Here is a 26,365-nt window from a genome sequence, read left to right as displayed (position 1 = left end):
GTGCTACACAGGGTACAAAAGTAATGGCTTCTGCGCTCTATGTGGTGCATTACAGTCTTTATGAAATTATTTAAGTGTATTCCTTCAGCTAGTTTTGTTACAAAAGTTAAATATTTTTACTTTACTATCTTAGTCTATAATTATTCTAGAGGCAATCAAAGCTGAACCTAAAGATACAGATCGATTCTATATAACTTATTGTAAAATTCCTTATTTACATTTAAAATAGGGAATTGCGCATTACATTTGATTCTTTATTGAGACTAATTATAAATATACATACAAATCTATACAGTATGTGTGTTTGTGCGCCCTTAGTGCAAAGTTCCTTCCAGACCTGCAAGGTAGGAAACCACAAGTCTACCACTGTTCAATCTGCCTCAAAACATGTGCTATTTGTTTAAATCGATTCATCTCTTATGATACAAGGCTATTTTTACCTATTTTTTATTTAAGGGTCTCTTCACACCATTACCAGGCTGAGGCAGGATGTGTGGCAAAAAGTTCAGAAAGTTTTTGCAGATTTCAACATTTTACTGCATTATTTAAAGTTTAAATTGTATTACTCAGCCTAACAACGTCTCTTGATGAAGGCGTGTAAATCATTTGTATATGCTGTTGGTTCAGGAAGCTCTCCATATTTGCTATCAATCAATTTATCTGACGGTCTAGCAAAAAGTGACTATTTAAGCAGTAAAATCAGCTGTTATATTACTAATTAAATAAATCTAAAACCTAAATTAATCTAAAGGCAGTAAAGCTCATGCTTGAAAGAAGCTGCATGTGGATTTTAGTTGTGCAGCCATGGCACAATAACATCATAACATTATTTGTGTTCAGAAAATACAGCTTCTGTTCTGTCTAAGCCTTGTGACTCCAGGCAAAGACTTCCAAAAGCAGCATGACTTTTGATATTACAGTACACACAAAGATAAATGATATATTTGGGGGGTGTATTACTTGCACACACAGCTACCAAAAAATGAAAAAAGCAAAAACAGAACAAAATCGACCCTACTGCTCATTTGATAATGTAAGCAAACTGCAAAACGTCAAAGACGTGTGTGTGTGTGTTGTGATACTTTGAACCCAGCATTCACGTGGATGTTTAAAGTCGTGCAAACAAAGTAAGAATTGTGTTGGGAGATTGTATCTAAAATTCTCTGATTTCTTTAACTAAGAAGGTAAAATACTGTTGATGGCCCAGTAAAGAATCATAATACGGAATGTTAATCAGTCATGAAGCAAACAATCTATCACATTTCAAACTTAAACTTCACCACATCTGTTGTATTTCAGGATTCTTCTGTGACACACTGTGGATCAGGATGATCATGTTAAAAAGTGTTGATTTGTGTAAATGACACAAATGTTTGGCATTAGCGGTTAAAACCCTTTACTGGTCTGCTCAACCATTTGGTTGAGCTTACTTAGAGAGTCTAAATACTTGGGTAAAAATAAGATGGATTTAAATAACCTTGTTTGGATCGTATCTACTCTTTGGTTGTACGTGTGTTTAACTAAAAAATGTTGGTAGATGACACTGTGGTTTTAAGAGGGCAGCCTTATTAACCTTTATGTCAACTTGAATCTAGCAGCTAAAAAATCATCCATAAAAGTGGCATCATTTTTGTGATCAGCTAAACTGTTTGGTTAAGGCTCATTAATAAATACTGTGTGTACTAGTGAAAAACACATTAATCATTTGTTGTTGGTTTAGTCCCATTTTTTAAAATTATTTTCTTGGTGAGACATTAAAGGGTTAAGGTGATCCAAAATTTACCAGGGTGAAATTGCTACTTGATTAGGCAGTTGTAGCCTAGTGGTTAGGGTATTGAACTAGTGAGCAGAAGGTTGCTGGTTCAAACCCCACCACTGCTAGCAAGGCCCTTAACCCTCAGTTGCTTAGACTGCAAGTCGCTTTGGATAAAAGTGTCTGGAAAATGTAAATGTATTTAGGCTTCTATCAAATCATAGTTTAAAAATATAATAAAAAACCGATATTATCAATAACTCATTATTATTATGGATCTTTTCATAATGACTATAAATAATTTTATTGTAAAATCCTTAACACAATTTCATATCACGATACATGACGTGTATAGCAAAAATGCCTACAGATATCGTGATATCGATACGCCAAATCGCCCAGCCCTAAGATAGTAAACTTATTTCCTTTGTATTCGCCTACTTCAATTTCTCATGTTTAAATTATATAAATATTAAGAACATTTAAGTGCACCCGAATTCGTTTAATGAGCAGATAAAACTGAGCTTGAGATTCGGATATTAGTATCAGGTTCTAATTAAAACATTTACATTCTGAGTTAGCTTAGCATAAACACAACTCAAGCTAACTAGCATTAGCTTCCCCATTATATTTGTTTAACCTAGACGGGCAAAAACTCAAGAGTGGTTATTTTATTAAAATATCATTAACGTGTGCTAACGAACTTTATAAGCACAGATGTTTAGTTCTTTATATTATTAATAAACCTGGTTATTGATGGTAAGTCGCTAATAAACCATCGTTACTCCTCCAGAAAGATAAAAGGTGTAAAGGAAACGACTCAACCCGCCGAATAACTCAAGCTACAGACGTTTATTCGAAACACACACGGGCTGTTTAAAAGAAAACACTAAATCCGAAGCAAATACTGATAAAACTGCACACATGTGGACTATATTTACATTATTATAGGACAATAAAGAAAGCCGTTCTTACCCATAATATTGACGTTCAGAGCAGCTTCAAAAACCGATCCGACATTCCCCTGCTAGCACTTCCGCCAAAACCTTACGCGCCTTACGTCACGTAGACCGCAGAGCCCGGCTCAGACTTACGCAACATGCGCAGCTCGCTTTAGTGAATCAGCAGCTAAAGAATTTGAATCCTGCTCGCGATGCGCCAGAATAAACTCACAGGCAGGCCGCGTCTCAAACCGCACCCAACCTGACTACATAGTCTGCCTAGTTAGTGCGCGAGATAAGCACTCTAGTACCGGTGATTACACGCTATTTAGTAAACAACATGCGCTTTGGGATACAACCCAGGTTCCTGATAAGAACTGAGTTGGGGGGTAGGGTAACAGAAACAAGAAAAACAGCGAGATAAAGATGTGTTTGTTTGTTTATTAGGATTTTAACGTCATGTTTTACACTTTGGTTACATTCATGACAGGAACGGTAGTTACTCATTACACAAGGTTCATCAGTTCACAAGGTTATATCGAACACAGTCATGGACAATTTAGTGTCTCCAATTTACCTCAGTTGCTTGTCTTTGGACTGTGGGAGGAAACCGGAGCACATTCACATTTACATTTTCAGCATTTAGCAGACGCTTTTATCCAAAGCGACTTACAGGTACAGTTACAGTATATTGTCTGAGCAATTGAGGGTTAAGGGCCTTGCTCAAGGACCCAACAGTGGCAACCTGGCTGTGGTGGGGCTTGAACCCGGGAACCTTCTGATTACTGGACCAGTACCTTAACCACTAGGCTACAACTGCCCTACAAGCACCCGGAGTAAACCCACGCAGACACGGGGAGAACATGCAAACTCCAGTGCCCGGACCGCCCCACCTGGGGATCGAACCCAGGACCTTCTTGCTGTGAGGCGACAGTGCTACTCACTTAACCACCGTGCCGCCCGCTAGATAAAGAAGGAAGTAAGATAAGATAGAGTAGGGATGTACCGAAACACTCTACCCACGATGCGATTCACGATACGACTTTTTCCCGTTTTTTTAAAACTGAAATTGAAGACAAATTATGACTTTAATTATTTCTCTTAAAAAATAAAATAAAATACTGTATTTGTGATTATCTTTTATTTATCTAAATAATGAACGCCCTTTTATTTCTGAGGTAGGTACAAACTATGCAAAACAATTTTGAATTAAGCCCAATTTGGCTGAAAAACCCAGAATTTGGCAACCAGGCGTATAGCGCCAGTGACGTCAACCAGGCGAGGTGAGCAGCGCCAGTGCCCTGTGCTGTTTAAAGTGAATATCGATTCATTTTACATGTCAAATCTGAATTTGAATCATGGCATTTTTGAATCGGTTAATAACTGTATTGTGGTGAATCGTTACATCCCTAATAAAGAGACACAAGAAATAAAAGAAGGACAATAAAGAAAAGGTAGTAATAAGTAGATTGCAAAATAATAAAGAAGATTTGTAAATAAGTTTTGGCCTAATTATGACGAATTGGGGCACCATATGAAGATATACTTTATTTGTCATATATACATATACAGTACAACAAAATTCTTTCTTCGCATATCCCAGCTTGTTTGGAAGCCGGGGTCAGAGCGCAGGGTCAGTCATCGTATGGCGCCCCTGGAGCAGACAGGGTTAAGGGTCTTGCTCAAGGACCCAACAGTGGTTGCATAGCAGAGCCGGGATTTGAACCGCCAATCTTCCGGTTGATAGCCCAACGCTCTACCCACTAGGCCCTGACTTTTCAGTTTTTCCAAATGTGAATAATTTATTTATTAGGATTTTAACATCATGTTTTACGCTTTGGTTACATTCATGACAGAAACCACAGTTACTCATTACACAAGATTCATCAGTTCACAAGTTTAATGGCAAACAGTCATGGACAATGTAATATCTCCAATTCACCTCACTTGCACGTCTTTGTTCCAATCAGGTTTACTAACAGTTTTCAAAAATATATCAACATCTACTGGCTAAAAATATACATACATTAAGTAGGATTTGTAAATTGTGTTTGTAAAAAGTTTTATAATGTTCTACAACATCTAAGAAAACAATAGTATACATAAAAATACATGGAAGAGTCTATTTGACAAGCTTGGAAAGAAGAACCAAAGAACCAAATTGTCACCTTATACAAGGAGAAATGACCAGATATAGTTCAGAGAGTCAAGAGAACCCACCACAAAGCTTTATGCTATTAAACAGAAGCTGCTGTAACACAAATGTCATTGTTTTCAGTCAAACAAGCTTTACATCACCTGTCTATATGCTTCTAAAGTGTGTGCTGCATGTACAAAAATACAGATTTTTATTCAATGCAACATTTATGTGCTACATTTTCTACCCACGTTTGCCAAAGGACTTTTAATTTGAAAACGCCATTGGCCTCTTTCAAGTTACATTTCCGTGTTTTCCTGAATACAGATCGAATCCCAAATGGTCTTTTATTGAATGAAGTGCACTAGAAAGGGCGCTGGAACAAACTAGGATTATTTATGACAATCTTTAGAGATAAGAAGAGTGTATACAGGGCATGCTGTTATGGTGTACAATGTATTATCAGTGATTATATGATCTCTGTTCACACTTCGCTTCTGTTCATTTACTTTAAGGAGATATTAATGTTTTCCTGAGGCCACGTTTGGTTTGCTTCAGGTTCTTTATTTATCTCCCACCTCTCAGGTGTGTGTTACTGGGATATGAATTGGAGCCTTGTGTAAAAATGGTTCATAAAATGTTAAAAGGGTCCAATAGTGGCAACCAAGTATCAGTCCAGTACCGTAAACACTAAGCTACCATTTGCTCAATGGCCCAACATTGACAATTTAGCAGTGCTGGGGTTTAAACCAGTGACCTACAGAATAGTTGAGCTCCCAATGCTACTTTTAGATAGTTATTATTACCCTTGATAACCCTGATATAGCACACTATAAAACCTAACTACAAAACATGCCTAGTTTAGGGTGTGTCCAAAGTTTTGAAATGTTTGATCCTGGTTGTCAGAAATATGTGTGATACTTAATGTAAATGGGATAAACCTTTTTAACTTATGCTAGCTCATGCTAGGCTGTGCTAACAAACACTGAAGACCTTTTAACGGCCAATAGCTTCCTAGTTGTGGGGGTATTGCATAGTGTTAATAAATATCAGTGATTATATAATCTCTGTTCACACCTCGCTTCTGTTCATTTACTTAAAGGAGATTTTAATGTTTTCCTGAGGCCACGGTTGGTTTCCTTCAGGTTCTTTATTTATCTCCTACCTCTCAGGTGTGTGTTGCCTTGATATGGATTGGTGCCTTGTGTAAAAATGGCTCATAAAATATTAAAAAGGGTCCAACTAACTCCCAATTATTTGTCCAGTACCCTAACCATGAAGCTACCACTTGCTCAATGGCTTAACATTGACAATGGTGGGGTTTAAACCAGTAACCTACTGAATAGTTGAGCTCCGCTGAGCTCCTAATGCTATTTTAGTTAGTTATTATTACCGATGATGACCCTGATATTGCACATTATGTAATCTAACTTAATTTAGGGCGTGTCTTTATTAATCCTGGTTGTTGAAATATGGCTGATACTTAGTGTAAATGGAATAAACCTGTGCTAGCTTATGCTAGGCTGTGCTAACAAACATACAAAGTCTTTAACTCCCAATAGCTTCCTATTTGTGGGGATAACTCATAGTGGCAATAAATATCAGCTCAATATAGACGATGTTTCCAAACCAGGTTTGAAAATACTATAAAACATGGTCTTAATTAATAGAGTTTTGAAATAAAAGTTGCATTTAGTTAGGGTGACCATACGTCCTCTTTTTCCCGGACATGTCCTCTTTTTGAGACCTAAAAAATGCGTCGGGCCGGGATTTTTAAATCACCAAAAATGTCCGGGATTCGGCTTTTCTAGTCTGCACTCGCTATTCTGTGTGTATGTTTTTGCATTGGTTTGCATTGGTTTGTTTTTAGGTCTATTTAGGAGTGCATCTGTTTTGTTAAAATAGGTCTGATTTTCACGTGCACGTACTAACACAGAGGCTCTCGTCAACACCGTGATGGTGCTGCATTCTGTGGAAATTGCTCAGCAAGCACTAGAAGACACACCTTACTGCTGGGTTTCTACTGATGGGAGCAAGTAATTAAAGTGAATCAAATTAAAGTTAAAAACACTCCTAATAAGTCGGCTGATACGATTGTACAATACAATACATCAAAGAAACTAAAAAATAAAGGGATTTTTATTTACAACTGTTTTTTAATTTGTTGTTATTATTGTTTATGGCTTAACGCTGAATGTGAAGGAATAAGATTATCTGACCATAAAGGCCCTTGTTAAAGAGCAGCTGTACGTTTATTAAAGTTCAGTAACACAGCTGGATGGTTATTGACTCATTTGTCAGCTATTTAAACCTCTACCCCATACACATTACCATGGTGTCACCAACAACATGAAATATTCCTTCCCCGAACCAGGCGTCCTCTTTTTTAAAAACCAAAATATGATCACCCTAATTTAGTGCCAGCTGCTTTTCATTTGGTATTAAATTTACATTTGTGGCATTTAGCAGACATTTTTATCCAAAGCGACTTACAAATCAAGCAACTGAGGGTTAGGGGTTTTGTTCAGGGGCTTAACAGTGGCAACTTGGCTGTAATGGGGCTTAAACCTGCGACCTTTTGATTACTAATCCAGTACTTCAACTGCTGAGCCACCACTACACTAAGAATCATAAAAACATAAAAAAGTGCTTTTAGCTAGATGAAAAGAATGTTTTACTATTATAATAATCATTATTCAAGTTACCTGCATCGAATTTATATTTATACAAAAAAATTAAGTAAATAAATAATTGTGGTTGTGTCAGTTATTGAGCATGCGCAGTCCCCTTAGCCCAACGTAGGGATCCTATGTAGGGTTCATGAGGAGATTTAAGACACAGCCTGCTTGACAGTCTCACGCTTTCCTATGACAGCAAGGTCATGCTTGTTTTAAAACACGTTGTTAGTGAGACTTGGTTTATAAGTCAGCGTTTCTGAGCCCTACGATTTAAATTCAGCACTCAGGCTGGTTGTTTTGATTAGCAGCTAAGCTAACAGGTAGGTAGGGGAAAGTGCGTATCTGCGGTTCTGACTGCGTTCGTTAGCCGACAGTATGAGCTCGGGTTCGGGACGCGGTGCTGCTGCTCTGTCGGTCTCCAAAGACTCTCCGGTTCGGAACGTGTCAGTAATGGGAAACATGCAGAGGCTGCTGAGCCATGTGAGGGTAGAGAACCTGGCTGCGGGGCTGAGTGGAGGTGTGGTCTCCACCCTGGTGCTGCACCCACTGGATCTGGTCAAGATCAGATTCGCAGGTAATTTACATTAGAAACACGTGTTACCTGTAATATACAATAATTTTACATTTACATTACATTTAGTTCTGTGACAGAATACAGTGTAAGCAATTAAGGTTTTTAAGGCCTTGCTCAGGGGTCCAACAGTGACAACTTGGCTGTGGTGGGGCTAGAACTGTTGATCTTCTGATGACTAGTTAAGTACCTCAACTGTTAAGCTATAACTTACCCAATTTTAGGACAGTATTGAGATTTTTATGATTTCTGCTACTGTTTATTTCCTGTGACTACATGACTGGCGCACACATGCTCTGGGTTGTTGTGGGGTTTCTGATAATCTATACATGGATGGATGGATGAGGTAGGTAGGTAGATAGATTTATCCCAAAGGAAATTATTGAAATATACGTCCTCAAACATAACTTGGTGGTGTAATAAGTTCCATGAATTCTTGTTAATGATTGTGGTTGGATACAGCTGGTTACCTCTTTGTGATCACATAAATAGGGCTAGTTTGGCTCCACGAATTAACAAGTACACCAGACAGCCAGCTGTAACTTTATGCTCAGAGAAAAAAAATGGTCTGAATGGTACAGGTTAATCCATGAGACATGAACCACAAAAGATCACCGGTTTTGCTGTCCACAGTCAACCTGAAGAAACCTGAAGCTTAACTGGAATTTGTTGCTGCTCAAATGGACAAAGAAAAAGCAGGAGCCGGGACTTCAATCTTGCTTAATAGGATCCCAGGGCAGTGTAAAGCTGGCTTGACTGTGAACATTGACACTGAACCTACAGCAGCTTAAATTTACCTTAAGACCAATATATTAATAGTACTTGGATTACACAGAACATATAAATTTTCTGTTAAGTGGTTCCTTACGTTGGCATAGAAAACCCTTTTTTTTTATTTATGTGAGCACATAAGAAGGCACTGATGTATTTAAATATAATAACTAATAGGAAAAAAGGAGACCATGAGAAGTCCTCACTGTGTTTAGGGGTTTGTGTGTAATGTGGTCACTAATCTGTATTGTAGTCTCGAGTTCTGACCATGAGCTTATTGTCCCTGCAGTGAGCGACGGTTTGGATCTGAGGCCGAAGTATCACAGCATTTGGCACTGCATGAGAACCATCTGGCAACAGGAAGGCATTCGGGGGCTGTACCAAGGTGTTACACCTAATGTCTGGGGCGCTGGAGCATCGTGGGGTCTTTACTTCTTCTTGTATGCACCATATTATTATTATTGTTACTATAATTAATATAATCGTTCTTGTTTCTACAACTGACTGTCCACGGTTGTCCTTTCATTTACAGTTATAATGGCATTAAGGCTTACATCAAAGAGGGGCGTCAGACGGAGCTCAGTGCAACCGAGCATCTGGTATCAGCAGCAGAAGCAGGTCAGTTCTGATCTATCTTATCTCCCCACAGACGCTGAGAGAAGAATCAATGCCATTAAATCAACCAAACAGTCTGTAATGCACAGGTCATCTCGCTGTGTCATGACTGTGCAGTTTTTTGATGAAGGGCACTGATGAGGCAGAATGGAGTATTACACCGTTTTCCCCAGTTACCTCAAACACACAGTGGTTAGAAGTTTACATATATTTTAGAGTCTGATGGGGCAGTGGTTGCAGTCTATTCCGCTAGGCCACCGACCTGTTCGAGTGTCTGGTCATGACACTGGCACAAGCAATAAATGACGACTAGAGTAGGGTTTTTCAAAAAATGGGTTGCAGAGAAAAATATTAATAATTAAATGAACAAATTTTAACAGGCACATAAACACGAAATAAACTTGTCCGTGTACGACAAGCCCCCTTTTGGAGGCTTTACATACTTTGTAAACCACAGTCGGACCAGATTGCCAACAATTTCATTAATGAAATTTGAAACACACCCTCACCCACCTTCATTGTGCAGTGCCTGCTCTGTTTACAGAGATATTCTGAGATTCTAAGTTTAACTTTATATTATTTAAATAATGAACAATGCAACTATTCATCATTCAAATGAATAGAAGCACATGCACATCTGTGTAGCTTTTCTTGTCATAGAAATGATCTGGTTATTTTGATTCATGCTTCAGTATAAAGGTAGAACTCTGAATATCATGTGATTATTTATCCCGCAGAGATGGTTTTTTACAACCTTCTGTTTTCAGATTTGCTAACATGCAGCTACTTGTTGCTGTTTCACAGGCATGATGACTCTCTGCCTCACCAACCCAATCTGGGTGACCAAAACACGCCTGGTGCTGCAGTACAGCACCGATCCGAGTCAGAAACCATACAAGGGCATGGTGGATGCACTGGTGAAAATATACCGTCAGGAAGGAATCGCAGGACTGTATCGGGTAGGACATGTTATATTCATATTTGTCATTTTTAAGGTTTAATGTTACTGGGTGGATGGGTACTCATGAAGCCAGATGACCAGCAGTAGATTAAGGGTTAGGAATTCACACAAACAATCAGGGATCAGCTGTTTTAGTGATGTATGGTTAGTATTAGCATTATAAGTTCATTTAGAGGAAAAACTAGTACACGTATGCCAAATCATTTCATTTTATACCTGCACCACCACCGATTTACAGCAGGGTTTCTCAAACCCTGGGTGGATTGCGAGCCAAAAAATGGGTTGCAGACAAAAATAATAATAATTAAATAAAAATTTTTTTACTTGTACACGAACACCCCCTTGTGGAGGCTTTATGTTACACCTTGTAAACCACAGTGGGACCATATTGCCACTTATTTCATTAATGAAGTATATTTCGTTTTGTGTTTTGTTTTGATGAATTTGATGTGCTTGAAATAAAGTTTTATATTAACACCAAAAAAGATTTAGAATGATGAACATGTTATAAATATTATTATTATAATCATATAAATTGAGTACGTCACTTTCTACACATCAATTATTAGATGAAGTTGATTTCAGTGCATTTTCTACATATTTGACCACTTAAACAGGTCTGGATTTAATAATGGATGATTAATCAGGATTGCGTGAGCACCTCTGCAGTGGAGCTTCCACGCCTGACCACTAGGTGGAGCCCACGCTCCAGGAGTACCTCTGTATCCTGGTGTAATAAAATATTTTCCATCTCATTCACAGTGCTTTATCAGGAAATGTCAGTCAGTCAGAGCTCTGAAAAGTGTTTTTCATTTTCCTTCGGCTGAATTGGCTGTTTTTTCTTGTGCGTAGGGCTTCATTCCTGGGCTGTTCGGGACGTCTCACGGTGCCCTGCAGTTTATGGCATACGAGGAGCTGAAGAGAGACTACAACAGATACAGAAACATGCATTCGGATGCCAAACTGGCAAGTGCAGATGCTTTCCATCAGCCTCAGATTGTATTAAAGTATTAGAGTGGATTTCCAGCCGTCAGACGGTTCCAGGAATGCAGCGCAGCGTAAGATTACATCACTAACCACAGAGCTGACGCTGTATCCCTCTCTCTGCAGAACCCATTAGAGTACATTACAATGGCGGCTTTGTCCAAGATCTTTGCCGTAGCTACTACGTACCCTTACCAGGTGGTCCGAGCGCGCCTGCAGGATCAGCACAACAGCTACAGTGGCTTGGTGGATGTCATCAGGAGGACGTGGAGGTGAGGCAGTACTGATGGATAAAAAATCCAGGGTCTAGGGCCTAGTGGGTGACAGGGCTTAGTTTAAACTGGCAGATTAGAAAAACCTTGATGGAAATACAAGGAACTTACCTTCAGGAAAATGTGAGAAGATGTAAAAGGATGGATGAACTGAATAAATACATGTATGATTTTATATATACAGTTCTACTAAATTCACAGGATAATGTGCTTAATTTTACGGACCATCACTGATTTGTAAAGAAAAGAGCCACATTTCACAGCAGTCATTAAATTACATTTATAAATAGAATGATAGAATAAATGGAAGCTACAATACACAGCACAGCTACCTTAATAGATGAATGTAAACCTAGAACATCCAGCGACAGTGCGAGACTTCATGTTATGGTCTCAAAGACCCCCCTCTCTCCGTCCACAGTATTGGTTGTTAGTTGTCTAAACTCAGTACCCGAGTCGTGTGTTTAGCTGCTTTACTTTTCAACATCTTGGACGTTTTGACTAAACGATAGCTGACTGAATTGCCGTAGGATTGCTAGGACTCATAGAGCAGATTAACCAGTAAATGTGAGACACTTGATACATGAATAAAAATTGGTAAATCAGGTGGTGCAGCAGGATATTCCGCTAGCCCACCAGCGCCGAGATTCTGAACTCCTCGCTTCGAAACTCGGCGTTGCCACCGGTCGGCTGGGCGCCATCTAGCAAGCATAATTGGCAGTGCCTGCAGCAGACACGATTCTACTAGGGCGAGATGACCGGACTATGTGGGTGGGGTCCTCAAATGCTGTCTAAGGAACCGGACTGGCAGATAGAGAGGCATCTGTGCAGAGTGCATATGGTGAAAAAGGGTTCCGCATAGAGCTGCGTGCCCCCACCTCGACTGCAATCAGGGATCCACAGCAGTGGAAGACGAATTGACTACACTAAATTGGGAGAAAATGGAAGAAAATGCATAAATAAAATATTTAAAAAAATAAAGGAAAGGCTCATTTCACGGTCAGTGATGCAATTTTTCACGACCATGATTTTGGTAGGGTCTTGGGTATATGTACAGAGAGGTGCAGAAAGATGATTGGGTGGATAGGGTGGATTAATTGAAAGAGTTTCAGATTAATGTTTTTTTTCTGGCTGTTTTGGTTGGATGAATTTGTAGAATAAATGGATGGATAGTAAAGAAATGAATCTATTGACGTGTAAGGAAAAACGAATTGCTGTTTTGATTTTGGATCACGTCTGTGTAAATTTGTACCTATTTAATCGGAGGCGCATTTGTGAGGTCAGGCACTCACGTTGAAAAAGGCGTTTTCCCGAAGGTGTTCGATAGGGCCGAGGTCAGGGCTCTGCGAAGGTCACTCAGTGTCAATTCATCAAAACGTGACAAACCCTGCTATGTCCACTAGGGTCAGAAAATCAGATCTGAAGCGTGAGGTTTATGTATTTGATTTCGGTTTCATACAACCGTCATACAGAATGGATGGCTGTTTTGATTTTGGATCATGTCTGTGTAAATTTGTGCCTGTTTAATCAGAAGTGCATGCATTTGGAGTGCCTGCTTTGTTTAGTTTTTTTCGGTTGTGGATGCTGTAGTTGCTTTGAGACAATGTCTAGTAAAAAGCACCACACATACATTTGACTTGAGTTTATACAGCAATGGTTGTGGCTAAAACCAAGAAAAATGTGTCCACATACTTTTGGTCATGCAAATACAACTGAAGATAGTAAAACTGATGGGTTAAAGGAGGAATAAAATAGCTCGATTGGTATCTGTAACTGCTTTGATGGATGTGTTAATATTTATGGATATGAATAGATTATAGCATCAGATATGGGCAGGTGTGCATATATAGATAGAAACTATGAATGCATGATTGTTAGATCTCACACAGTTGCTTTACTTTCCTTCCTTAATATCTAGAAACGAGGGTCTTCTGGGCTTCTACAAAGGCATGGTGCCCAACCTGATCCGGGTCACTCCGGCCTGCTGCATCACCTTCGTGGCGTACGAGAACATATCCAGTTTTCTCCTGGGAAAGCAGAAATGAGACGGAGCCGAGGGAGCGACTGCAGCAAGCCAGCGTGACGTGAGGTGCTAGTCTAGCGCGGTGCGCGGACCCTCGTGACAAACCGCCCGACGAGGGCTGGAGGTTCCCATGATACGGGCTTGATGTGGCTTCTGGCTATTGTTTGGAAGATAATTAGCCAAATGGGAACGATGCGAGGTGCAAAGATGGAAAGAGGAGTGTGTGTGTGTGTGTGTGTGTGTATGTGTGTGTGTGTGATGCAAGATTAAATATCAACAGTGCAGAAGAGCTTTGTCATTTTCACCATGATGAAATGAGTCATGATAACGATATTCTTCTGTGTGTGTGTGTGTGTGTGTGTGTGTGTGTGTGTGTGTGTAAGAAAGTAAGAGAGAACAAGCTGGAGTTGCCTGAAGTGCCTTTAGTTTGTGTTTATTTATTAAAACACTTAACAAACAGCACATCTCGAGATGCTAATTTAAAGAAAACACGCGATTAAAAATCTGGAATGCGTCCTCTCCGTGTGCCCTGAGGTTCCTTTAAAATATTTTCTGGAAGATTCTGATTTAATTAAAGTACTATGATTAATTAAAGTAAATGTTACTGAATCCTTTATTTCACCGGTACAGCGGAGCAAAAGCTGAAAAATTATGCACTTTTTATGCCAAACTACATAATTATATGAATATTATATAAAATGTATGTCGTGGGAGTCCTGGAACTTCAAGAAAGTCTCAAAGTTGTTGATTTCTGCAAAAAACTTTAACGTCTTAAGTTTGTTGCAGATTTTGTGTGGCCCCTGGGTCAAAATGTACATTTAGCCCAACAACTTATACAAGAAATAATTTACTGATCTGGAGTAAAAAAAGTTCTATAATATTATGTAACTTTTTGGCTTTGCATCTTAACTCCCCATTAGTGATTATAATTGGCTATAAACAGGGTTCGTTTGACAGTAGTTAAAGCTTAAACTGTAAACTTACTCAAACAGAATTTGTCTAATTAATTAAATGCAAATTAAGAAGTGAAAAATCTGTCTGCCATGAATAAGACACATCAATAGAACACAGGTGACACTGTCCACTGTCATGTGAGCTGTAAATGAACTGTTATTTCTTTTTAGCTTTAAATATGTTTTTTTATTTGCATTTTTCCCCAATTTTCCTCCCAATCTGGTTGTATCCAATCACCTGATTGCATTACGATTCCTCTCTCTCCACTGCTGACTGACACACGCCCCCTCTGACACGTGTGCAGTACCCGACTGCATCTTTTCACCCGCACGAGGCGAGTACGGAGAGCCACACCCTGAGCAACACAATATTCCTCGACTCTGTGCAGGCGCCATCAATCAGCCAGCAGAGGTCGTAATTACATCAGGTCCCGTCCGGCTCCCACCCTGTATGAACAACAAGCCAATCGTTGTTGGTCTAGGCGCCCGGCCCAGCCGGATGGCAGGGCTGAGATTCGAACCGACGAGTTGGAAATGTCGGCTCTCGTGTGCTAGCATGTTTTACCGCTGCGCCACCTATGTAAAACAGCCTATATACATGTTAAACTTTCAATTTATTTTTGTTTAGTGTGCAAAAGAGTTTTTTAAAAGTCCACTTGTTTTTGGTTTAGTTGTTTAATAGTTGTAGTTTTGTTCTTGTGAAAGGTGATGATTGTTGGTAAGCATCAGGCAGCTAAAATGAAAATAAAAACTACTTTTTTATTACAAATCCAATTTTAATGGTTATTACTTTTGAAATAAAAGGGATAAATTTCTACAGCTGATGTCTGTCCTTTATTTAAGTATCGCAGTTACATTTATTTTTGTATATGTACTAGACAAAATGGTTTCAGGTGCTCTGGTCTGTCTGGTCTATTACACTAGTTTACTGTCACTGAGACCTACAGGCCAGCTGGGCATCTACACAGACACGATTTGCTATAACTAAGGGTGGATGGCTGATATCCTGTGATGGAGTGGCACCCGAAGGAACTAGACCTGCTGCAACCCTGACCAGGAAAAAGCAACTGATGAAAATAAATGAAAGAAGGCCGCTCAGGTGGCGCAGCGGTAAAAACACACGCGAGCACACCAGAGCTGGGATCTCGAATACATCGTATCAAATCTTGGCTCTGCCATCTGGCTGGGCTTAGCGGCCACATGAACAACGATTGGTCTCTTGTTCATATAGTGGTGGGGTATTAAGCCAGATAGGGACCCTCGTAACTGATGCAACTGACCTCTGCTGGCTGACTGATGGTGCCTGCACAGAGACGGGGAAAGAGTGCAGATCAGGGTGTGTCCCTCTGTACACACGGCTGATTTGCATATATGCACTCGCCTAGTGTGGGTGACAAAATGCATACGGCTGCTGCCCACGTGTCGGAGGGGGCGTGGGTTAGCTTCGTTCTCAAATCAGAGCGGGGTCGGCATTAATGGAGAGGAAGCATGATGCAATGGGGCAATTGGACGCGCTAAAAAGTCGGGAAAAAGGGGAGAAGATGCATAAACAAAATATATATATATAAAAAAAGAAAATGAATGAATGAATAAATTATTTCTGAATTTCAGAAACTGTTAAAAGACAAGAATAACTTAAGACAACACAAAATAAAAGTTTTATATGATTATTTATATCTTCGAGGGATCACATTAACAGCAAGAACTGCAACCAAATGCTTCTGATAGCTGGTTTGGTTCACTTGGTAACTATTTACATTTTTACCTTCAAGAAATAAAACATTTTCATGCAAAACTGTATGAAAATAATGGAGGCAATTTTATTTTTAACATGCCAAAAGTTTGAGAATAACTGGTCACACACTCTGTTCTCATGTGTATAACCTAAGGATGTGCAATACTATTGCTTACCTAGCAAACGTCGTCAGACAATTAAACTACAATGTGTTCAACACATGAATTTAAAGGCTAGAAAACCTTTGTGACTAGTAAACCATGATAAAAAATAGTACAAAATGTATAAAAATCCTCTACAATGCTAAACCTACAGTACGTTTGACTACAGTACAAAAGGTAAGTAAAAAAGGCACAATTTCAAATTTTTTAGGCTACATAATACAGTAAAATAAACTGGTACCCGGACTGGGGGGTGTCTCCGTTTCCAGTAACGGCTGGTCTGGCCAGGGTGAACCACCGCTGCCAGGGGTCACCACACTGACAAAGTGTTTACAGTGACCGATCATTTAGGCAGCTCCTCGATGATGATCCTGGAGACCGAGTTCCATCCGGTGGAGGCGTCGCCGTGCTGGTAGTCGCCGCACATGCCAACCCAGATGGCCACGTCCACCAGGCCAGCCCGGATGCCCTCGCACAGACCTTCAACTGAAAAACGTGGCACAAAACAAGCCATCAAAAACTAACAATCAAAACAAAGGAGTGCAAAAGTTTGCACACCCTTAGAACAGCGGTTCTTAACCTCAGCTGGACCGCAATGGGCTGCAGCCATAAACAAAAGCTGGTGTTGTGATATGTACCAATATAAAAATGTACAGTAATTTTCTGGTTCGGCTCCATGGTGGATTAATCTGGTCCACATACCTGATTTGGCACAGTTTAATGCCAGATACCCATCCTTACACAACCCTCATTTTATATGGGCGTGGGGTCGGCACTGACAAGTGCACCTTCCAAAGAATAGTGACCTCCCAAAGGTGGGGTAATACCACCCTACCTCCCATAAACAGTGTTTATTTTGGTGTGTATTTATATTTAATTTGATTTTAATTAAACCAAATGTAACTGTTATGCTGAAATCAAAGGAATTTTAAATAACTTTATATTCTTGCAGCTGTATATGGTTACGTGTCACTGCTTCAATACATTAGTGCTTCTCTAGCAGACCTGGACATCATGCAAATTAAATATACAATGAAATAAAGCTTCAAATTTGTTTTGAATTCAGTAATTAGTAAATCTTCAGAGGCGAGAACTCAGTACCCAGAGTTCACGTCTAATAGCCCGAGCAGTTCGAAACGCCTCAACACGAGAGCCTTTGAGCGGCTCGAGACTTCCCGATGATGATGAGCTTCTTTTCTTTAATGTGCACTCGAGCGTCTCTGTCTGGTTTAATCTGTAATGCTATTGTGTGGAGAGGCTCTTCTACACCACGCCATCGTCAGCCCCACACCAGCCCGCATCCATTACGCCGGATCAGAACAATTCATTACTGTTATGATTGCAAACACGGTTATGACCTCCAGCACATTTGTAATCATGTGTGTGCTTAGACGAACCCATCGTCCCTCAAGAGGCTGACTGATGGGCAGGGAAAACGATTAGGGCCAGCAGTCGGAACAAGTGAGCATAACACAAACAAAAATCATGCGGTCTGGTTGATCCAATAAGATGATTCATGGTGGCATTTATGGAAGAACATGTTGCTACTTTTTCCAGATTGTAACTCCTTTTAAAAGCTTTATGATATTTTTATGATCCAACCTAATTCTAAATGTATACCATTGTACACAAACATTTGGGCCTTAACCAAATTCCATTATTTTTTTTATTTTCAATTCATCTTTATCAACTGCTATATCCTGGTCAAGGTTGCAGCGGGAAACACTGGTCACAAAGCAGGGACACTCTGGACAGGGCGCCAATCCTGCTCCTAGACATAACCGATCATGCCTGTGTAGACATCCAGCTGGCCAACGGTTGGCTAGCATAATAGACCATCTATAATAGACCATCCAGCTAGGCTTTTATTCTAGTTTTAGGAAATTATTACTCACACTTTTAGTTCTGATACACTATATGGCAAGGAGTATGTAATCCACTCTTAATTATCAGTAAGACCCATTGCCTATCCCAGCTTTTCAATGGGCGCAAGGCACACAGTAACACCCTGGACGTGGCACCACTCCATCACAGGGCAGACACACATACACACACACACCCATTTACCTATAGGACAATTCAGTGTCTCCAATTAACCTGACTGCATGTTTTTGGACTGTGGGAGGAAACCGGAGCTCCCGGAGGAAACCCACACAGACACGGGGAGAACATGCAAACTCCACACAGAAAGGACCCGGACCGCCCCGCCTGGGGATTGAACCCAGGACCTTGCTGTGAGGCGACAGTGCTACCCACTTAGCCACTGTGCTGCCCTATTTATTAGAATTAGAATTTGAACGTCATGTTTTACACACTTTGGTTACATTCAGGACAGAGACGGTAGTTACTGGTTAAACAAGATTCATCAGTTCACAAGTTTAATGTCAAACACAGTCATGGACAATTTTGTATCTCCAATTCACCTCACTTGCACATTTTTGTACTGTGCTCCTGGAAGAAACCTACACAGACACAGGGAGAATATGCAAACTCCACACAGAAAGGACCGGTACTGCTCCACCTGGGGATCGAACCCAGGACCTTTTTGCTGTGAGTGCCACCGTCCTGCACAACTTTGGATTGTCCACTACAGATTTTCCACAATATTAACACCAGTGGACTGTAAGAACCTTTCCAAATGAGGTATGTTTTGGTCTCGTTCCACAGCCTGCTTTTTCGGTTACACTTTGACTATATTTAGGATGCGATGTGATTTTTTACTCAACCGTTGGTACATGAAGGTATCGGTGCCTCAGTGCTGGGTGAAGGGATTCTAGAAGACTCACCTGATGTGGTACGGTGGATGTTCAAAGTAGAGTTGAGCTCAGGACTCCCTTGGTCGAGATAGATAATGGACTCAATGGGCAGTGGGCCGGAACATTCTGCTCCGTTAAAGGTGAAGTACCAGCGCTGGCAGCATGCCGTCTTACACTTGAGTCTGAGAGAACCGCTGAAGAGCACGCGCAGAGAGCTGTCCGAACGTAGCTTAGTGAACGTGCACTCCTGAGGGAGGGAAAACAAAGTGAAATGGAACCAGCAGAAATTGAGTGGAAATAATTTAGCGTGAGTGTACTTCACAGAGACGGACACGCCTGACACTCCAGGCCTGGTTTATATGTGGCCAAAAATATCCTGCATGCATGTTCAAAAAAAAAAAAAATCACAGCATGTTTATAAAGGCGCTCGGGTGGCACAGCGGTACATTACGCTAGCCCAGCGCTGCTGAGATCCGGGTTCTGAACAAACCTTCAACTCAAAAATGTGGCACAAAACAAGCCATCAAATATTAACAATAACAATAGCAGAGTGCAAAAGTTTAAAAACAGCCAGACCGCAATGAGCTGCAACAATAAACAAAAGCTGGTGTTGAGAAATGTACAATTATATCAGTGTTTTATGTCTAATGTTTAACACATAACTGATTTGGCACAGTTTTTACCCTCTCTGATGCAACCCTCCTCATATTATCCAAGCATACTTCACAGAGACAGACACGCCTGACACCAGAGGCCTCGTTTATATGCGGCCAAAAATATCCTGCATGAATGTTCGATGAAAAAGGTGTTCGGGTGACACAGCGGTATATTACGCTAGTCCACCCCTGCTCCGATCCGAGTTCTGTATCTTAAATTGTACTCTTACAGTAAAAAACCCTATTTAAAGGTAATTTCGCTCTAAACGTCTCATTCAAAGGCAAAACCGAGCTGTTTAACTCACTGTAATTTTTCCCAGGTCGATTCCGTAGTTGAGCGCGTTCCAGGCACATTGTTTGTAGTTGGGCACCCACGGCTCCTCATATCTTTCACTTATACACTCGCCTTTCTCGCCTTTGGCAGCGTCTCGTCCTGGGATTCCGGGCGTCCCCGGGATGCCGTTGACTCCTGGATTCCCGTCTCTGCCCGGGATGCCTGTTGGACCCTGCATGCAGCTGGAGTACTGCAACGTGAACCAGAAACGGATTCAGTAATGGTTTGCCCAGAACTGAGCTCACATTCTTAGCACTCTTAGTTTGATTTGTAGCCCTGCAAATTCCACTTAGATTCCTTGTAAACTTCTTAAAGAGGCGGAAAAAAAACGCCGCCTCCGTGACACTGAGCTAAACTGAGGTGCTAATAGTTTAATAAATAGTTAAATAATAGTTTAATAGCTTAATAAAACTCGAATTCCATTAATCGCTTTGTTTACAGGAGGACGGTAATCACGGTCATCAAAAACTCTCAGTACTGCCTCATTATCTGGTTAGAAAGTTGCTGTGAGCACTTTGGGTGACTAAAGGACCTGCATTTAGGAATAATGAAAACCTAAGTAGGTTTACAATCACAGTGTGGCAATAAATCTAGAGAGAAATAATCAAACGTGTGGCCGCAGAAATGCGCTGTAATTCACCGAAATGTACGCAGTTAATTCTTGTTAGGATGAGAACGTGTCTGTGAAGTGCACTGCTGGGACACATCCGTTCAGAGGCTGCTTAGAAATCGCACATTTCCATAGACTGTAAGAGGAAATGTACACAATATGGCCAAAAGTCTGTGGACACCGCTTTTAGTTATGCAGTTCAGGTTTTTCAGCCACATCCATTACTAACAAGTGTATAAAATTCATGCTATGACGTGTGATGACACTTTGGCGAAATCCCTACCCTATTGACTATGCACGTCTCTGCAACTGTGCAAGGTCTATAAAGACACGGTTGTTAAGTTTGGTGTGGAGGAAAACCACTGACCTGCACAGAGCTCTAAACTCAACCACACTGAGCGCTTCTGGGATGAATTGAAGCTTCTATGCTCTATACTTCCTTAAATTCCCACAGACATACTCCAAACCCTTGTGGAAATCTTTCTAGATAAGTGGGGCTTTTTAAATTATTATCATGATCATTATTATGTATGTATTATGTAAGGTGCTCAGGTAGTGCAGCAGTAAATTATTCCAGCCCACACCTGCTGGGATCCAGGGTTTGAACCCCCGTGGGTGCTATCTACCAGTTCTGTGTCTGCATACAGACATGACTGGCTATAGGGGGTCTTCTTGATGCCGTGGCCCTGCGATAGATTAGACGTCCTGTCTGTGGTGTTTTACAGCAATGAGCCCAGTAAAGGCAGTCGTAGCCTAGTGGTTAAGGTACTGGACTAGTAGGGATGTATCGATACACTCTACCCACAATGCGATACGATTCACGATACGGGGTTCACGATACGACTTTTTTCCCGATTTTTTAAACAAAATGAAATTGAAGACAAATTATGACACAGTTTCCTTTTATTATTTCACTTTAAACAAATAAAATACTGTATTTGTGCTTATCTTTTATTTATCTAAATAATAAACGTCCTTTTATTTCTGAGGTAGGTACAAACTATGCCAAATAATGCTTATTGTGTAAAAAAAAAAAATGAAATGAAAATTTAAAACAAATCCAACATTATATAAATAAATGAATAATACAAATAAAGAAAGTATCCTCACGTAAATAAATTTGGCTGGAAGATTCCGAACCTGGCAACCATGCAATGACGTCAACCAGGCGAGGTGAATAGCGCCAGTGCCCTCTGCTGTTTAAAGTGAATATCAATTCATCTAAAATGAACAATAGATTCGAATCGTGGCACATGTGCACCGATTTTTAACTGTCTTGTGGTGCATCGTTACATCCCTATGGACTAGTAATCAGAAAGTCGCTGGTTTAAGCCCCACCACTGCCAGTTTGCTGCTGTTGGGCCCCTCTAACCCTCAATTGCTCAGACTGTATACCGTCACAGTACTGTACGTCACTTTGGATTAAGGTGTCTGCTAAATGCTGAAAATATAAATGATTCCTGTGGTAAAAAAATGAAAATCAATGAAATAATAATACAAATAATAACGCTCAAGGCATGTTCAGTCATTTGAAAGTGTGAGATATGCATTGAATCTCTTGAGGAGAGTGAGCCGACTGATATGATCACGGCGCTGCGGCGGAATTGAAATGCAGAAGCGAGCCCACGTTCACACCTCTTAAATTGGACGCAGCGGCCACCTTACTTTGTCCTTGTAAATGTAAAATGACTGTTATTCATCTGGGAACTTCAGTCCTAACCTTTAAAAGGACCGTAGCTTTAATACCTCTGCGTCGTCGAATGTGGGTTAAGCTTAATCCTCCGGCACAGCTCTTCTTTTGTTAATCAAATAAAAGAGACGGCAGAAAAGTCGAGAGGAACTTCAAGGCTGCTCTTCTTTCCATTACGTGACTCAATCAGTGCGATTCTGGATCATTTATTTGCACAGACAGGGACGTGGGATTCGCTTTCCAACCCTACAGCTGTTTACACAGATGCCAGCTCGTGTCTCGCTCGGGCTGATTGGACCGCGCCCGGCACGTTCTGTCTAACACACCACGACGATGTATCACCCACCCTCGGCATGAAAGCCACACACTCGACTAAGACTCGACTCGCTTCAGAACTGAACTTAGTGAGCTGAACAAATTAGCTTACACGCGAGCTGCTGTATAGGCAAAACTGAGACTGTTATGGATTTTAACAAGACGGGTAGACTGTTTATAGACGCATGTTGAGTCACTTAGACTTGTGGGTTTCGTATTCGTTAACACATTGTTAGAAAGCCTCTGGGGTTTTGTTGTAGCAGAATTAAACCAGCCTTATAAAGCTACTTTTCCCTCCCGGGGTGTTCAATATTCCACACCAGTACAGCTCCACACAATGCTATGCTAATACAATGCTAATTTGACAAGTAATGCGCTGACGGAACATTCTGATTAAAAGCCCTGCCATCCAAAAACACGACGCTTTACTGGAATATCAGCGAAACATCAGAGCTGTGCCACACGAATACAAATATAGTTAATGTAGAAAAATTACATGCATACAAGTTTATGTGTCTTTCTGCTAGTGCTCTTTATGTGGGACTAAATAATTAAAACACCTTTATTGTCTTTTACTTTACTTGTTTTATTGTGGGTTTTCTCATTACACAAGATTCACAAGTTTTAACGTAAAACACAGTCATGGACAATTTTGTATCTCCAATTTACCTCACTTGCATGTTTTTGGACTGTGGGAGGAAACCGGAGCTCCCGGAGGAACCCATGCAGACATGGGGAGAACATGCAAACTTCACACTGAAAGGACCCGGACCGCCCCACCTGGAGATTGAACCCAGGACCTTCTTGCTGTGAGGTGACAGTGCTACCCACTGAGCCACCATGCCTCCCTTTAGCATTGTACAAATATCATTTAACCTAAAATCATGAGGTTTTAAGTCATTATAATATAGTATGACTTTTTGTGCCCATATGAATAGGGCTAGTTTGACTGTACCCATTAAAACAAACATAAATTGGTGCCAAAAAAGGAAGTTAACAAAAAGTGTCAATACAATAAGCTTTGTTTTTGTGATTAGCAACACATAATAAAGGCTTAGGGTGGCGAATTTGGAGCTAAACCCTGATCCATGTTCCAGCAGCTTCTTAAGAATTACTAGCAAGAACTGTTCTCTCCCATTTTCCTCCTGATTTAGCGCAGTCAATTTGTCAGTTTGTCTTCCGCTGCTGAGAGATACCCGACTGCATCCGAGGAGAGCACGTCGCCGCTCACGCCTCTTCCGACACGTGTACAGCCCTCCTCTTCTCGCCCCTGCACTCTGCACAGGCGTCTCTTCTGCCAATCAGGGTTCTAACACAGCGTATGAAGACCCACCCACCCACACATAGTCCGTTTGTCCCGCCCTAGCAGATATGGTGGCCAATCGGTACCTGCTGCAGGCACTGCGAATTATGCCCGCTAGATGGCGCCCAGCCGACCGTTGGCAACGCCGAGTTTTGAACCGAGGAGTTCAGAATCTCGATGCTGGTGTGCTAGCGGAATATCCCGCTGCGCCACCTGGGCATCTGCAGGAACTGTTTTTGAAGGGCAGAGTCGCAGTGGGTCCAGTTTCCCCAAGATTACTGGGTCCAATGCATTAACACACCCCAGACAGGACGCCAATGCATCGCAAGGTCTCGGCCACACCCCTCAGGCATAGCCAATCACCTGCGTGTTGATATCTGACTGGGGATTCGAACCCTGATCCCAGCTGTAGTGGGCTGGCATAATTTACCACTGCACTATCCGAATGCTGGGACAGAACCTAATAAAGGAAAATGTATTCTTATGGACCCAGAAACTAAATTTAAAGTTTAGTTTTAATATGACATTAATCCCAAACATTAGGGCAAATCTCAATACCGGATTCTAAAAAGGTTAAGATTAAACTATAGTGCCATTAAAAAGGAATTATTTCTAACAGATGTCTTAAAGTCAACAATATTGCTGCAACAGATTACTAATATTTGTGGTGTCTCACTTTTTCCTATCAGTGTGCTTTTATTATGTATTGGAACAAAGACGTGGATATTTGCACTGTAGTCATTTTCACCCTACTGTAAGATAACATTCTTTAAAAACAGATCAAAGTAAAATTTGCTTTTAAATGTATGCTGTGGCAAAAAACAGCTTAATCTACAGTGTTACCCACCGGCCATGCCCCCCTAAACACCAAACTGTTACCTGACCTCTGATTTACAGACCGCTGTAAAACCAAGAGTCCTGCTATCACCACGCCATTGCTACACCGTCACCTGTGTTTCCTCCTGCCAGAGTAATTCACAGGTTCGTTGGCATGCCTGTGGGCACAGAGCCGTGGAAATAAGGATCTTTAACCAGACCATAAATCTTCCCACTATCAGCCGGAGGCAGAGCACAGAGTGCAATGGATTCATATTTATTAAGGGCCCCCAAGTGCCCACTTCAGAGCTGCTGGCATCTGTGTATTGACACAACCAGCTCGAGCCTCCCTGCATAACCAAGTGGATACACGCATAGATAAACGAGCGCGTTCGATCGGACTGGGTGAACCAATGCCATCGGTGCAAAGCCACCGGCACAGGCTCGCAGGGAAGCCAGATGAAAAATGCACTCAGGTGTGGCGGTCCAGAGCGCGCTGGCCGCACAACCGGATGAATATTGAATCAATTCAAACAGATGAGCGCTCCCTTTAGCTACAAGATTTTTCATTATGATGATAAATCGGCTATGATATTTAAGTAATAGAACTATTTATTATGCCACGCTAAAGGGAAGAGGAAGCTTTATTTTTCAGATGATGAACTATGGCATAGCCCCCTCCACCCCCACACTCCCCACACCCCAGTCCCCGTGCTCTTTATCTTTTTTTTTTATCTTAAGCCAAAAGCTTTTTGCCGTGAGCCACATTCAGGCGTAGTGTACGCGACTTCAGCGACGTGAACTAAACTAGGCCAGAATGTGTCGCACAACTTCCAGAGGCAGGCCTGCGAGTCTTTTAAAAACTCATTCTGTGAGGCAGAAGCCATCAATTCAGTTCATTTACTGCTTTCTATTTCCACTTGCTGTCAGAACGCCTTACAGCGAGCTGTGGCTTTTTAGGATAACTTATAGCAGCTGCTCGCAACAGTACCAGTATTTAACCATCAACTGATGATCAAGCACATTGGCTCCCTTGATATAACCAGGTTGTAAAAAAAATGGCACAATGAGCCATAAAATCAGTGGGTTTCGGGTCTCGACTGGGCGGTTTCCTCGGGTGAAGGAAATGAGGTTTGTGAGACGAGGCATTTTGCAGATGCTTTTGAATGATAAATGAGGAAACTAAATGATGATTCATTATACCGTACTAGCCAACGAGAACCATAGATTACAATGTAATAGAAACTCAGTGACCGTGATTGTTACCCCTCTGGTGCAGTTTGTAAAGTGCATTAGTATATATCACCACTATGTACGCATTCAAATGTAA

The 26,365-nt window shown here is 41.0% G+C and overlaps 2 protein-coding genes across 3 annotated transcripts in view; one reads left to right on the top strand and one right to left on the bottom strand.

Moving 5' to 3' along the window:
- Window positions 1-7,747: 7,747 nt before the first annotated feature.
- Window positions 7,748-14,305, top strand: slc25a32b (solute carrier family 25 member 32b). Of its 2 annotated transcripts, none has more exons than XM_062985515.1 (7): window positions 7,748-8,083; window positions 9,141-9,291; window positions 9,384-9,469; window positions 10,271-10,425; window positions 11,280-11,393; window positions 11,538-11,683; window positions 13,602-14,305. In XM_062985515.1, exons 1-7 carry the CDS (start codon window positions 7,885-7,887, stop codon window positions 13,726-13,728), a joined length of 978 nt encoding a protein of 325 aa, XP_062841585.1. In that variant the 5' UTR covers window positions 7,748-7,884; the 3' UTR covers window positions 13,729-14,305. The 2 variants fall into 2 exon arrangements, with proteins under 2 accessions (XP_062841585.1, XP_062841586.1); XM_062985516.1 differs by lacking the exon at window positions 7,748-8,083 and adding an exon at window positions 8,386-8,430.
- A 2,040-nt stretch (window positions 14,306-16,345) lies between these two features.
- The window catches only part of cthrc1b (collagen triple helix repeat containing 1b), a 10,821-nt gene continuing 801 nt past the window's right edge, over window positions 16,346-26,365 (bottom strand). Inside the window, exons 2-4 of the mRNA XM_062985175.1 lie at window positions 20,273-20,491; window positions 19,342-19,558; window positions 16,346-17,041 (exon numbers count right to left, since the gene is read on the bottom strand). Coding sequence (XP_062841245.1) covers window positions 16,899-17,041; window positions 19,342-19,558; window positions 20,273-20,491 — 579 coding nt within the window. The 3' untranslated portion in view covers window positions 16,346-16,898. The remainder of the gene's footprint in view (window positions 17,042-19,341; window positions 19,559-20,272; window positions 20,492-26,365) is intronic.

Source organism: Trichomycterus rosablanca, chromosome 23 (genome assembly GCF_030014385.1).
Source record: "Trichomycterus rosablanca isolate fTriRos1 chromosome 23, fTriRos1.hap1, whole genome shotgun sequence".
NCBI classification, from domain to species: domain Eukaryota; kingdom Metazoa; phylum Chordata; class Actinopteri; order Siluriformes; family Trichomycteridae; genus Trichomycterus; species Trichomycterus rosablanca.
The sequence above is the reverse complement of the archived record's forward strand: the minus strand, read 5'-3'. Positions and strand labels throughout refer to the sequence as shown.

Bases quoted from the DNA above. Each gene is read 5' to 3' on its own strand.
- slc25a32b (XM_062985515.1), top strand. From the start codon at position 7,885: ATGAGCTCGGGTTCGGGACGCGGTGCTGCTGCTCTGTCGGTCTCCAAA. The intron at 10,426-11,279 runs GTAGGACATGTT...TCTTGTGCGTAG, and splicing joins GAATCGCAGGACTGTATCGG to GGCTTCATTCCTGGGCTGTT. The intron at 11,394-11,537 runs GCAAGTGCAGAT...CTCTCTCTGCAG, and splicing joins TGCATTCGGATGCCAAACTG to AACCCATTAGAGTACATTAC.